A 14774-nucleotide genomic window follows, 5' to 3' on the forward strand; every position below is an offset into this window, starting at 1 on the left:
CTACACAATGTGACTTTATATATTTATGTGTAAATAAATGAAAGATATATTAAGTAGACATTTGACTTACCTTCTTATATCCCTGAAGGTTTACTTATTCAAATTGGCCATGAAACTGTTGTTTTTTTAAATCTTCTCATTGAAAAATGGTGAACACCTTATGTTTGATGAAGCCTTACAGCAGGGCATAATATAAAATTAGCTCTAGTTCATTACAACTTCTTTGGCAGAAAAGCGTAAATAACAAATTTGAAGAATCTTCTAAAGTTTTTTTTTGCAATTGTTCTCAAAAACGATTTCCTAAATGATAAATGGCTAGCATGCAAAACAATTATGACAAGGCACACATGTGGATAGGTTTGGAACGACAGGATCAGATCATAAATTCCTGATCTAGTACGGGCTTCACAGGAGTGGGTAAACTGAACTCAGCCCATCTCCCTTGAAAGATGGCACCCTGTGAGCCTGACAGCTGCCATTCATGGGCAGCAGCACTGAGAACCAGATTTTTATATCAGTAATGACTCGATGGACATGAGTTTGGGTGAACTCCGGGAGTTGGTGATAGACAGGGAGGCCTGGCGTGCTGCGGTTCATGGGGTCACAAAGAATTGGACACGACTGAGCGACTGAACTGAATTGAACCTGAAAAGATCCAAACAAAACTCTAGCTAGAGTCATGACAAACTGTGTGTGGGGGTCAGGGCATCACATTCTCCTTGACTTATGTCTTCTAAGGACAGCTACTTGGCAGATGGCAGGAAGGGGCACCTCCTCCTAACTGGCATGAAGATGCCCTATGAGCTCCGGCAGAAGATCTTCTCCAGGTGCACAAATGTGAAGAATCAATCTCACACCAGTGAATACTTATTGGTGCAGGGGATGAGCATGCGCTCAAATCAACGATCAATAGGACTTACCTTGTAGACCCCAAAGAAGCCCAAGTCCCTGACGACAGACAGAGCGCTGACTCGGGGCCCTGTGGTGATCTCTCCAGCCACTTGCAAACGGATCTTGACAATTTCCAAAGGGTTGGTGAAAATCACCTGGGAGCCCCCTGCCTAAAAAAGGAAGAAAAGATTTAGTATAAAGCAGGGTGGTTCAGGAAGAGATGAGTGATTCTCCTCTAAGGAGCGCAGAGTATTCTATTCTCAATAGACTGGAGTTTTCAGTTCTCGCCCCAACAATTAAAACAGCGATTACGAGTTTGAATCAAAATACAGTGCCTGCCTGGGAGGACTTGGGTCAGGCTCTTTCCTTCACGTGGAGGCTGAAAGAGAGCAAACCAGAGACCTGGTCCAACACAGATAGACTCCTGTTGGCCTCCCCCAAGTCCTCACGCTGCAATGACAAACATTCTTTGAAGCGCAATCAACTGCCACCACAAGACTCAAAGCCAAGCACACAAAGGCAGCCACGAAATGAAAGTCAAGTGGTGTCCAATTAAAGAGATAAGACTGTGCCTTCCTCAGCACCGGAAGAGGGCAAGGAGTACACGGGCTTTCCCATGACCTTTTTTTTTTAAACCAATACTTCACAATTCTATCACTATTTCAAAAATTGCCAGAGAACATGCAAACTTAGATGAAAGCTATTTTTTACTTCTCTTAAAAAAAATCAGATCTCTCATCAAAGACCATTTTATGGACTTAGTATTATTATATTTTATTTATGTATTAACCTGTGTACAGAATTGCTCTTTTCATACAAGATAAATGTCAAAGTAGTAAAAAAAAAAAATGCATTAAATCAATTACAGCCAAAACTATGAACAACATGTGTTCATTCTGGCAAACGGCTGAATGCCACACCTCTAAGATCATCTGTAGAAATCTCTAAAGTGCAACTCTAAGGGAAATTTTAAGCTATTTTGAAGCTATAAGCCTATATTTATTATAAGCAATTACATTCTTACTATACTTCAACTTGTTATTCCTTGTCTCAAACATATTACATTTTTATATCTTCCAAACTAAGGTTGACACACGTATGTAGTTCAGAATCTTCATTACGTAGCTATATCACCAGACCAGACCACAGACACGGTGCTGACATTTACAGCTTAGCAGATGCTATTGTGGTAACAGGCACCGTTTGGGTCAATTTCATACCAAACTACGTCTTGCTAGAGTCTCTGATCCTACCAATGTGTGTGCCCTCAGAAAATGGCTTGTATTAATCAAAACCAGTTATAGGAATGGCCTCTGAAGTATTGTTTAATACCTGGGAAATAAAAATCAGAAACAACATAAATATGCAGTGGGAAGGGATAGATTAAATGCACTTGAGTATATGCCTGCAATGAGATATTATGCTGCCAATAAAAATAAGGTGGGAGATACCCAATACACATTATGAAGCAAAAACTCTCAGATGTGTAAACACATGCATGCCTCTCTCCCTGCTATCCCTTACCATCACGTTGCAGAGACACACTACACTGTTAACAGATGGTTGCTTTTCTGCTATATTTTTTGTTTCTTCCACATAGACCATGTGATACTTCCATAAAGAAAAACAAATATTCCTGTATAACTTATCTGAGAGGTGATGTTAACCAAAGGAAAAAAAAACAAAGAAAAATGTTCATCTTTTAACTGTCTAAATCAAATCATTTTTCCATTTTTACCAAACTTAGTCAAGACACACATTCTTAGAAACAGTCTAGGATGTTCCTCTCTCCACACATATAAACTACGGAGAAGTCTGTCGAGACAGCCACCGACTCCCTGTCTGTACTTGCTTATATCATGTTTCACGCATCATCTTCATCTCTCCTGGGTAACTAAGGAAGTTGTAGGAAAAACCTGGTTTGGATTCATGAAAAGACTCACAGAAGGAAAGCAGGAAGGAGAGCCTGCTGGGGTCTTCTGTCCACACGAAGCCATGCTGCTTCCCCTGCTCTAGGGCTCGGAACAGCTACACCTAGCTCACACGCCTGCGACCTGCAGGTGGGAGAAGACCAACCCCTGCCTGTCTACAGCCCTGGAATATTTTGTGAGTTTGCACCTGCATCTTTCCAAGTGACAGGGAGGGAGTTGCCCAAGGGAGGCAAAATGAAGAGATGAAAGGGACCTGGCCTGGTCCCAGGGCTGAGGGCACAGTAAAGGACTGTTTGTGCTTCTGGACTTGAGTTTTCATGTTGCGAAAATAAAAATTTAAAAACTGTTCCATGGGGCAGAACTGTTGGGAAGGATTTGCTGAGATGGAATTAGTCTGAGGCTGACTTTTAAAAGGTCAAAAGTAGGGAAGCCCACATCCACCAAGGGTAGAATAGAGAGCAGTCAGCGCACGTGTACTTGGATCTTTAGAAGAACAGAACAGAAATCCAATGCACACTCACCACGTGCTGCCAAGCGGTTAAGGGGCAGCTGAGCATCACGTGTGAGGACGGAGCCTCGGGCACTGCTAGTCGAACCATCTCACTCGTCACGAGCCGGCACAGTGCTCAGTGATTCGAAACACACTGGTTTCCTTTCCTCTAGCTCTCAGACTGATGACTGTCCTCCCTGGTGGCATGCTATGGCCGCTTAAAGAGCTTTTCAAAAGCAGTGACTCCTAGATCTTACTGTTGGCAAATTAAATGAGAATTTCTGCATCTGCCCCTCCCTATGTGATTAAAATGTGCAGCGAGAGTTGAGAATCATTTTACTTCACGACATCATCTCTAGGCTGCCTTTCAACTCTGAGAGGCTGCTTAAAGGGCTTAAGGCTTTGATTTCTAATTCCAGTTTTCTACATACTTTCAGAGAATAACATTTACGTGTTTTACATCTGAACTTCTAACAAACCTTTTATACATATCCAAGTAGTAATAACATTATTAAAGGTTATGATGTTTAGGTATAGCATTGCTATCTTATTACCTTCGTTGTTGTTGTCTAGTTGCTAAGTTGTGTCCAACTCTTTAGCAACCTCATGGACTGTAGCCCACCAGGCCCCTCTGTCTATGGGATTTCCCCAGCCAAAAATACTGGAGTGGGCTGTCATTTCCTTCTCCACAGGACCTTCCTGACCCAGGGGTCGAACCCACATCTCCTGCATGGCAGGGAGATTCTTTACCGCTGAGCCGCCGGGGAAGCCCATTCATTATCTTATAAATAATACTCACAAAAGTTAATATTATATACGATAAGATAATACTCAACTCCCTTGACTCCAAGCCAGCTGATAGATATCAACCTTTTAGGACAGTACAGTGAAGTCTAATCACTAAGGATGATGCAAAAGTTCCCTTCAGAGAGCAGCAGAAAATAGAGGCAGTGGGGAGAAAAGAGTGCAGTGATCCTAGGAAAAAATGATCATGGGCTCATTACCTCTGGGGCTTTAGAAAGAAAGAACCTACAGACTCCAAGTGGCACGCTGCAGTGGGGCTGAAGCCGAATCGGTCCTTTGGAGTCAAACTGGAAGGAAATGAGAGACTCCGAGGCACCATGAGAAGATGCTTATCATCCGATGCACGGGGTCTGGGCACCACCACGACCCCATCACTGAACGGTGCGCTACGGCTGCTCTTCAGCCTCCTGGCCTATTGTCCATTCACAGCGCCTCACCCACATCCCTCCTCTGCAGAGATCAAAGACAGCTGAATCTGCAGACAGCGGACAGGAACACCTATTGTGCACGTGATGTCTCCGTGTCCCTCATCACTTGGAGCCTCTGGCTGTGGAGATACTGCTTTCTGTATGTGTACAATTTTGTCACAAAGCACTTCCCTGTGACTTTCTGGAGTCTGTGGCAAGCAGGCCAGGTGACAGTTTTCCACATCAGAACCAGCTCCATGTGGCGTAAAATATTTACAGTGGGGACACTGACTTATTTTCAGGCTTCTCAGTATAGTTTTTATGATTGAAACCTTAGTTAATATCCAGTATGTGGATCCACTGAAAACAGAAACTCGCGCACTTATTGCAGATTCACTTCTGAGGCTTGATCATTCATTCATGTATTTATTCAACAAATTAAAAAAGAAACATATATATATATATGTTACTGGGCTTGGTCTTAGTTGAAGCTTGAGAACTCTTAGTTGAGGCATGTGGGATCTAGTTCTCTGACCAGGAATCGAACCTGGGCTTCCTGCACTGGGAGCCCATAGTCTTAGCCACTGGACCACCAAGGAAGTCCCAATTCACCAAATATTTTTAAGCAATCAGGTTCCAAGTTTGCCCCACCAACAGTAAGCACACAGATGAGTGAGAGAGCATTTCATTCTCAAGGAGTTTTAAAGAGGACTGGAGGTGATAGACATTCATTAAGCATCCATCATAGGCTATTAGGGTGTTGTTTTGCATGCATCAATATTCTATATGCTTTCTGTTCCCTCAAGAGGTATTTTTTTTTCCAGATTTTACATAAGAGGAAACCGAGGCATAGAAAGATGGAAGCAACTATTATGGGCTGAACAGTGTTCCACCAAAATTCATATATTAAAGTCTTAGCCCTTAGTATCTTAGCATGTGACTAAAATCAAATATAGGATTTTATAAGAACTAATTAAGGTAAACTGAAATCCGATGGGTAGGCCCTAATCCAGTGTGACTGGTGTCCTTACAATAAGAGGAAACCAAGACACAGACACATGTACACACAGAGAAAGGACCGTGTGGAGCAGAATAAGAAGGCAGCCGTCTTCAAGCCAAGAAGAGAAGCCTCAGAAGAAACCAACCCTGCTAACCCCTTGATCTTGGACTTCTAGCCTTCAGAAATGTGAGAAAATACATTTACCCTGTCACCCCACCTGTGGTATTCTGTTATGGCAGCTCTAACAAACTAATACAGCAACTTACACTTCAGAGCTACACAATCAACAAGCAGAAGGAAGGGTTTTCTACTGAGTCCAATAAATATACCCCATATGAATACAAAAAATGGCACATAAGATAAATATGTGGTAAGAGCTAAGGTCCAGACATACTGCCACGCAGTTCAAAAGAGGGAAAGATTTCTGCTAGCTTGGATAGTCTGGGGAGGTGGTAAACTACACAAGGAGATAACAGGGGCACAGATGTTTTTAAAGTTGATATAGTTTCATTTGTCTGATCTTGCTCTTGTGCCCTTGGTGTCACACCAAGAAATCACTGCCAAATCCAACGTCATCAAGTCTTTCCCCTATGTTTTCTTCTAGTAGATTTATGGTTTCAGGTCTTACATTTAATGTAAGGTTAGGGTCCAAAGTAATTTTTTTGCATGTGGATATCTGTTTTACTCAAGGGCTCCCCAGGTGGGAAAGAATCTGCCTGCAAATGCAAGAGACATAAAAGACGTGGGTTCATCCCTGGGTTGGGAAGATCCCCTGGAGGAGGGCACAGGGACCTATTCCAGTAGTCTTGCCTGGAGAATCCCATGGACAGAGGAGCCTGGCAGGCCACAGTCCATAGAACCACAAAGAGTTGGACATGATTGAAGTGACTTAGCATGTATGCATATTCAGTTTTCTCAACACCATTTGTTGGAAGAAACCATTCTTTCTCCTGCGGTGTGGTCTTGCCACTTCTGTTGAAGATCATTTGACCATATGCACAAGGGTGTGTTTCTCAGTTCTCTATTCTATTCCATTAGCTTAATATGCCTGTTTGTATGCCAGTAGCATGCTGTTTGATTACTGCAGCTTTGTATAACTTGTCCTATTTTTTTTTAAACACCCTTTCCCTTTTACTGCTTGATACATTTTACAGCTGATACCACACAACATAATTTTTACCTCTACATAATTCAGTATGGCTCCCTAAATGTGTGGACATTTTCTAACAAAATCACAATATTATTTTCACTCATAATAAAACTGACAATATTTCTCGGGTATCATCTCATACCTAGTCCAAAGTTAAAAATACAAATTGGCTCCAAAATGTGTTTACTAGTTTGTTTGAATCAACAAAGGTTTGATTAACATACACATAAACAAGGTTTCTACTTTAACTTGATTATATCTCTAAGTTTCTTTTTTTAAAGGAGAATATTAAAAACATTTTATGCCAGAATGTCCACCAGCCAATGAATATACAAAGACAAGGTGGGAAGTACATACACTGGACTGTTATTTAGGGAAGAAATCCTGTCACATGCTACAGCATGGATGAACCTCAAGGACAAACTCATAGAAAGCTATGGTTTCCAGGGATTGGCGGAAGGAAGGAAAGAGAAATTGTTCCAAGAGCAGAGGTTCAGTTTTTTAAGATGAAAAACTTCTAGAGATGTGTGGCATAGCTGGACAAATACAATTAACACTACTAAATTGTACAGTTAAGAATGGGTAAGGACTTCCCTAGTGGTACAGTGGATAGGAATCCGCCTGCCAGTGCTAGGGACACGGCCTGATCCCTGGGCTGAGAGGACCCTACATATGCAACAGGCAACTGAAGCCCGTGAGCCACAACTCCTGAGCCCACGCACGGAGAGCTGTGCTCTGCAACGAGAGAAGCGCTCCAATTAGAGACCTGTGCAGCACAGCACAGTAGCCCTGACTCACTGCAAAGAGAAAGCCCTCACAAAGCAGCGGAAACCCAGCGCAATCAAAAACAAACAAATAAATCAAGAAAAAAGAATGGTTAAGATGGTAAGTTATATGTCATGTGTTTTTGCCACAACTAAAATAAAAAAATAAAAAACAGAATTGGTGAAAAAAGGAAAAAAGATAACATGTAAACTGGTCACTGAACTGCAGTTAGGATTTAGGTAATCCAGGCAGGGAAAGACACAGTCGTCCTGACAAGAACTTGCGCCACACTCAGAAGGGAAATAAAACCAGCAGCACAACTGCCCAAAGAGATTCTAATAAGGATAATTATGGTGACATCAACATGATCATTCCGGAACGTCTATTGAGGGCTTGCGAAAAGCTCTGTTAGACTTTCTCTTTGGTTCCTTATAACATCATCAGATAGGTGATAATGTTATTCCCATTTTATAAGCAAGCAAGTGATGCTGAAAGGAGATTATGTACCTTGCCAGAGGTCACACGGCTAAGAAGGTGAAGCCTGGATTCAAAACTAGACCTGCTGGGCGCCAGAGCCTCAGCACTGATTTCCACTGCTTATCGTGGAAGCATGGAAGAATAATCGCTTCAGATGGTTGGAAGGGGTATGAGACAGTACAGTGGAAAATAAGACTAATGGGGCCAGTGTGTGGAAGGCCTGCACCGCAACCCTCCGTGAGTGGAGCTGCTCCCTGGGGAGGTGCCTGGGTGTGAGCCTGTGGTGGGAGGGAAGCTGGTACATTTAGGAGCCAGCCAGTGTTGTAACTAGTATCTAGGTCTCAGAAAGATGACTGGGCAGCACAGTCAAAGTCGCTCAGTCATGTCCAATTCTGTGACCCTGTGAACTATACAGTCCACGGAATTCTCCAGGCCTGAATACTGGAGTGGGTAGCCTTTCCCTTCTCCAGGGGATCATCCCAACCCAGGGATCAAACCCAGGTCTTCCGCACTATAGGCGGACTCTTTACCAGCTGAGCCACAAGGGAAGCCCAAGAATACTGGAGTGGGTAGCCAATCCCTTCTCCAGGGGATCTCACCGACCCAGGAATCAAACTGGGGTCTCCTGCATTGCAGGCAGATTCTTTACCAACTGAGCTGTGAGGGGAGAGTTTACTAGGAGGGAGAACCCCTGAGGCAGGGATAAAAATTAAGCATTTAGCAGACTAGGTGAGGGAGAAGAAAGGCCGGAATTAGAACAATTACTTGGTAATGAGGTGGCAGGGCGGGGGTGTGTGCTCAGTCACTAAGCTGTGTCTGACTTTTTCAACCTGTGGACTGTAATCCACCAGGCTCCTCCATCCATGGACTTCTCCAGGCAAGAATACTGGAGTGGGTTGTCTCTAGGGGAACCCTCCACCAGGGGATCTTCCCGACCCAGGGATCGGACTCACATCTCGTGTCTTCTGAATTCACAGTCAGGTTCTTTACCGCTGAGCCATCAGGAAAGCCCTGAGACAGGCGGTGGGGAGAGGCAGCAGAGATCAGCAGGGCTTGGAGCTGAATGCGGGGCTGAAAGTGGGTAGGATAAGAGAAAGGATCTGAGCTTTTGCATGTGTGTAAAACGGAGGAACAAAGAGACCTAGAGAAATGACACATCCAGAAGGCAATAAAAGGGCAAGCTGGGAGTTAAGGACGGCCATCCTCCGTATGTGCTACCAGGAGGTGAGGGTTTGTTTATATGGGGTGAAAGGAAGATGAAACACCCAGGACAGGGGGCTTCCCTGGTGGTTCAGAGGTAAACAATCTGCCTGCCAATGCAGGAGACAGGGGTTTGAACCCTGGGTCGGGAAGATTCCCCTGAAGGAGGAAATGGCAGCCCACTCCAGTGTCCTTGCCTAGAGAATTCCATGGTCTTAGGAGCCTAGTGGGCGACAGTCGATGGAGTCACAAAGAGTCAGACAGAATTAAGTGACTAAGAAAACAACAAAGAACTAAGAAATGATGAGACCCTCCAGCTGTACACCACAGTGCACAGTGACCCAGGCACAGATGTCAAGAAAGGGGCTTCCCGAAGGGAGAAGGCAGCCAGCCAAGGCTGCAGAGACAGGGAGGCAAAGTTGAGTGCGTGCAGTGACCTGCGACTGCAGAGGGAGGCTGAGAAATGAGAGAGCTCCTGTCATCTCCATTGCTCAAGGGAAGGGGAGAAAGAGAGAATGCTAGTTATTCACGGAAGCAAGCAAGGTGGAATGAAAATTTATTTAGGGTATTAAGGAGAGAAAGACCTAGGGAGAGTGAAAAGATAAACAGATAATTATGTTACACTTAAGCAGAACAGCACAAGTTCTGAGGCAAGGAGGAGGAGTGGAAGGGAGTTTTGTAAAGCTTGCAGATTTGCTTTAATGACACACACAGAGTTGTGGGATGATTTCGATTCACAGCAGAAACTGACAATTATTAGTCTTAGTCTTACTATGGAGCCTTCAAAGGTACAGAAAATAGAATCGAATGGATCGGGATTTGGCGTAAGGAGCCACAACTCAAGTTCTAAAGCATACAATGACAATGTAAGAGCACTAAGAAGCGACAGCAGAGCTACACTCTGGCGCTCCCGTGGGAGTCACGGTGAAGTCAGTCTGACCTGCAGTACAGACCAGAGGATGAAGCAGTCAGCGACACCCAAGGATGGGCCCAAGGCCACTGCTCACGCCTTCAAGCCCTCCGCCCGAAGACTGGAAGACGCAGCAGGCAGCCAGAGTTTAAACACTACATAGGGCTGTTTTGATCACGGCATCCAGTCCCAGCAGTCCATGGCAAACAGATAGGGAAAGTGGAAACAGTGAAAGGTTTCATTTTGCGGGGCTCCAAAATCACTGTCGGTGGTGACTGCAGCCATGAAGTTTAAAAGACGCTTGCTCCTTGGGAGAAAAGTTATGACAAACCTAGACAGTGCATTAAAAAGCAGAGACAAAAAAATAAACAAGTAAAAAGCCGAGACATCACTTTGCTGACAAAGGTCCATCTAGTCAAAGCTATGGTTTTTCCAGTAGTCACGTACAGATGTGAGACTTGGACCACTCATAAGTCTGAGCACTAAGAACTGATGCCTTCGAACTGTGGTGCTGGAGAATACTCTTGAGAGTCCCTTGGACAGCAAGATCAAACCAGTCCATCCTAAAGGAAAGCAACTCTGAATATTCACTGGAAGGACTGATGCTGAAGCTCCAGTACTTTGGACACCTGATGCGAACAGCCAACTCACTGGAAAAGACCCTGATGTTGAGAAAGACTTAGGGCAGGAGGAACAGGGGGCAACAGAGGATGAGCTGGTTAGACAGCAACACCGACCCACTGGACCTGAGTTTGAGCAAACTCCGAGAGGCAGTGCAGGACAGGAAAATCTGGGATGCTGCAGTCCACTGGGTCACAAAGAGTCAGACATGATTTAGCTGCCGAACAACAACAAAGAGTCACACCCATTCCACAGACTCATCGGGAAACTAAATAAAGTAGTATGTGTCAACAGCCAGCACAGTGCCTGACACAGAGCAGCTGCTCAAGAAATGGGGTGCACTGCTGGGGGTCAGTGTGGCCCCATGATTGACAGCCTGGGCTCTGACAAGCTTCTCACACACTCAAAACTTCCTTCATTTGTAAACTGGACACAGGGACATTAATGCTCTCCATGCTTCAATGTGCCAACTGCACAATCAGGTGTACAGGAATAAACGAGGCTGACGAAGACCCTCACCCACATGGAACCCACATTTTGGGTGATAGTTAGAGGCTGATGAGAGAAGAACATGGAAACAAGTTCCGGAAGCACCAATTTGGTACCAAATCAAATACCAAGCACCAGCATTCCACAGCGCTCAATCAGGGGTACTGGGTACCATTAACAAATATATGATGGAACTCTGTTTAGGTGAATGTAGTTTAAACAAGCCCTTTCAAAGCCAGTACAATTGACTTTTCAAATTTTCCTCTCCTAGGAACTTGCACATTAAGCCTTCTTTCATAGGAAAGCATGGTCATACTCAGGATTCACAGGACGTGGCCCTATCAGGTCAAAAAAGGGGGAGTAAGAAAAGGACGGAAAGAACTCCTCTAACTGAGTGATAGGTGATGTCACAGAGATCAGCATAACCCCATGGCTTTTATTTAATACAAATCCATTCAATTATATTTAATGAAATTCAAGCTAACATTCAATACATTCTGGGTAATTATACATTTTGAAGTTTTTTTTTTTTTTTTAACTGAGAAACGGTTAACAATCACATCCTGGTAAAAATGACAATGGCTAGGTAGATAACCAGCACAGATCATAACATTATTTGTGGGCTGGTCTCTGTTCTCTTAGGTGTGGGCCGCTCTCAACAGCTGGCACGCCACTGTGGAAACATGCACAGAAGGGGCAGAGAAAGACTCTAGACTGAGTGCGGTCCAGAAGAGCATCCCCTGCTGAAAATGACGCACCATGAACCCCTTCTGATCAGGCGATACGACCGCTAGAAGGGAAAGGCAACACAATCATGATCAAGTTCTACTATTCGGCTTTTAAAGCCATCCCAAGAGGATGCTAGAGTTTATGGTGGCACTAGTGATAAAGAATAAACCTGCCAATGCAGGAGACCTGAGACACAGGTTCTTAAGAAGATCCCCTGGAGGAGGAAATGGCAACGCACTCCAGTGCTCTTGCCTGGAGAACCCCATGGACAGAGGAGCCTGGCGGGCTACAGTCCACGGGGTCAACTCAAAGAGCTGGACACGACTGAAGTGACCGAGAAGAGCGCAAGCGGATGCCAGACGCCTGATCTTGCCATCGACACAGGTAAAAGTGCACATCTCCACGTGACAGCTTTAGCTGCGTGAGCCCCTCTAAAGTCCGCGATCTTCGTAAATTCACTTCTGCTTCCAGGAGGGCTGAGAGCAACCAGAAAGGGACATGGGGCTATGGAAGCTACAACTATGTCAGCATGAAGCCCGAGCACCAAGCTTCTCAAGTGCATGGCACTCTATTTGTGGGAACAAACCATCATTCTTTCCAAATGCTCTAATTTTTCCCATGATATGGTCCTCAAGCCTCAAAGTAAAATACAGGTTTTTTTCTTCTAACACCCCCTCTCTGAAGTGGGCTAGATAGTCTGCAAAGAACCTGAAATGTGGCTTCTCTCACAGCTTCTGCTCAGTGCCAAGAGATTCTTTCAGTTTGATTTTTTTCTTCTCTTTCTCCCACTTAGCCACCCAAATTCCTTCCACCGTATTATATGATCGAAGGATGTTGTTGTTCCCACCACACAGTTTGAGAGATCTTAGTTCCCCAACCTGGGATTGAACCTGGATGGAGCCTGGCAGTGAAAGCACCAATTCCTAACCACTGGACTATGAGGAAATTCTCTATTCCCATATAACTTTAAAACCTACTTGGTCATAATCATTGGCCCTAAAATAAGTTGCAGTTTAGTGGATAGCACTGTTCTTGGAATGGAGAATTTGGGCAGTATATTAAGATTCTGGATACTGTTGCCTTTCTAAATACTTGATTTCTTCAAATTCTGTTTTTAAGAAGGAAGTATTTCTTCCCTCAATAAAGTTTACTGTGCAGATCAGAAATGTTAATAATGAAGTAAACTGAACTGAGGCGTTCTGCTCACGATTACAATCACAGGAAATATCAGCAGTCTAAACACATTATTTAAAAGATAACCTTTTCAGTTCAATTCAGTTCAGTTCAGTCGCTCAGTTGTGTCCGACTCTCCGCGACCCCATGAATCACAGCACGCCAGGCCTCCCTGTCCATCACCAACTCCCGGAGTTCACTCAAACTCACGTCCATCAAGTTGGAGATGCCATCCAGCCATCTCATTCTCGGTCATCCCCTTCTCTTCCCACCCCCAACCTTTCCCAGCATCAGAGTCTTTTCCAGTGAGTCAACTCGTCGCATGAGGTGGCCAAAGTATTGGAGTTTCAGCTTTAGCATCAGTCCTTCCAATGAACACCCAGGATTGATCTCCTTTAGAATGGACTGGTTGGATCTCCTTGCAGTCCAAGGGACTCTCAAGAGTCTTCTCCAACACCACAGTTCAAAAGCATCAATTCTTCGGTGATCAGCTTTCTTCACAGTCCAACTCTCACATCCATACATGACCACGGGAAAAACCAAAGCCTTGACTAGACGGACCTTTGTTGGCAAAGTAATGTCTCTGCTTTTTAATATACTATCAAGGTTGGTCATAACTTTCCTTCCAAGGAGTAAGCGTCTTTTAATTTCATGGCTGCAATCAGCATCTGCAGTGACTTTGGAGCCCAAAAAAATAAAGTCTGACACTGTTTCTACTGTTTTTCCATCTATTTCCCATGAAGTGATGGGACCAGATGCCATGATCTTTGTTTTCTGAATGTTGAGCTTCAAGCCAACCTTTTCACTCTCCACTTTCACTTTCATCAAGAGGCTTTTGAGTTCCTCTTCACTTCCTGCCATAAGGGTGGTGTCATCTGCATATCTGAGGTTATTGATATTTCTCCCAGCAATCTTGATTCCAGCTTGTGCTTCTTCCAGCCCAGCGTTCCTCATGATGTACTCTGCATATAAGTTAAATAAGCAAGGGGACAATATACAGCCTTGACGTACTCCTTTTCCTATTTGGAACCAGTCTGTTGTTCCATGTACAGTTCTGACTATTGCTTCCTGACCTGCATACAGGTTTCTCAAGAGACAGGTCAGGTGGTCTGGTATTCCCATCTCTTTCAGAATTCTGCACAATTTATTGTGATCCACACAGTCAAAGTCCTTGGCATAGTCAATGAAGCAGAAATAGATGGTTTTCTGGAACTCTCTTGCTTTCTCCATGATCCAGTGGATGTTGGCAATTTGATCTCTGGTGCCTCTGCCTTTTCTAAAACCTGCTTGAACATCTGGGAGTTCACGGTTCACATATTGCTGAAGCCTGGCTTGGAGAATTTTGAGCATGACTTTACTAGCGTGTGAGATGAATGCAATTGTGCGGTAGTTTGAGCATTCTTTGGCATTGCCTTTCTTTGGGATTGGAATGAAGACTGACCTTTTCCAGTCCTGTGGCCACTGCTGAGTTTTCCAAATTTGCTGGCATATTGAGTGCAGCACTTTCACAGCATCATCTTTCAAGATTTGAAATAGCTCAATTGGAATTCCATCACCTCCACTAGCTTTGTTCGTTGTGATGCTTTCTAAGGCCCACTTGACTTCACATTCCAAGATGTCTGGCTCTAGGTCAGTGATCACGTTATCGTGACTGTCTTGGTCATGAAGATCTTTTTTGTACAGTTCTTCTGTGTATTCCTGCCACCTCTTCTTAATATCTTCTGCTTCTGTTAGGTC

General features: G+C 44.2%; 1 protein-coding gene across 3 annotated transcripts in view; it reads right to left on the reverse strand.

Moving 5' to 3' along the window:
- Positions 1-14774, reverse strand: part of SLC25A13 (solute carrier family 25 member 13) — a 231230-nt gene that overhangs the window by 37082 nt on the left and 179374 nt on the right. For all 3 annotated transcript variants that reach the window (XM_055420464.2, XM_055420465.2, XM_088833351.1), the window contains one exon: positions 921-1061. In XM_055420464.2, coding sequence (XP_055276439.1) covers positions 921-1061 — 141 coding nt within the window. The remainder of the gene's footprint in view (positions 1-920; positions 1062-14774) is intronic.

The sequence above is a fragment of the Moschus berezovskii genome, chromosome 3 (assembly GCF_049115385.1).
Source record: "Moschus berezovskii isolate FMDL1 chromosome 3, NW_MosBer_1.0, whole genome shotgun sequence".
In the NCBI taxonomy this organism is placed as follows: domain Eukaryota; kingdom Metazoa; phylum Chordata; class Mammalia; order Artiodactyla; family Moschidae; genus Moschus; species Moschus berezovskii.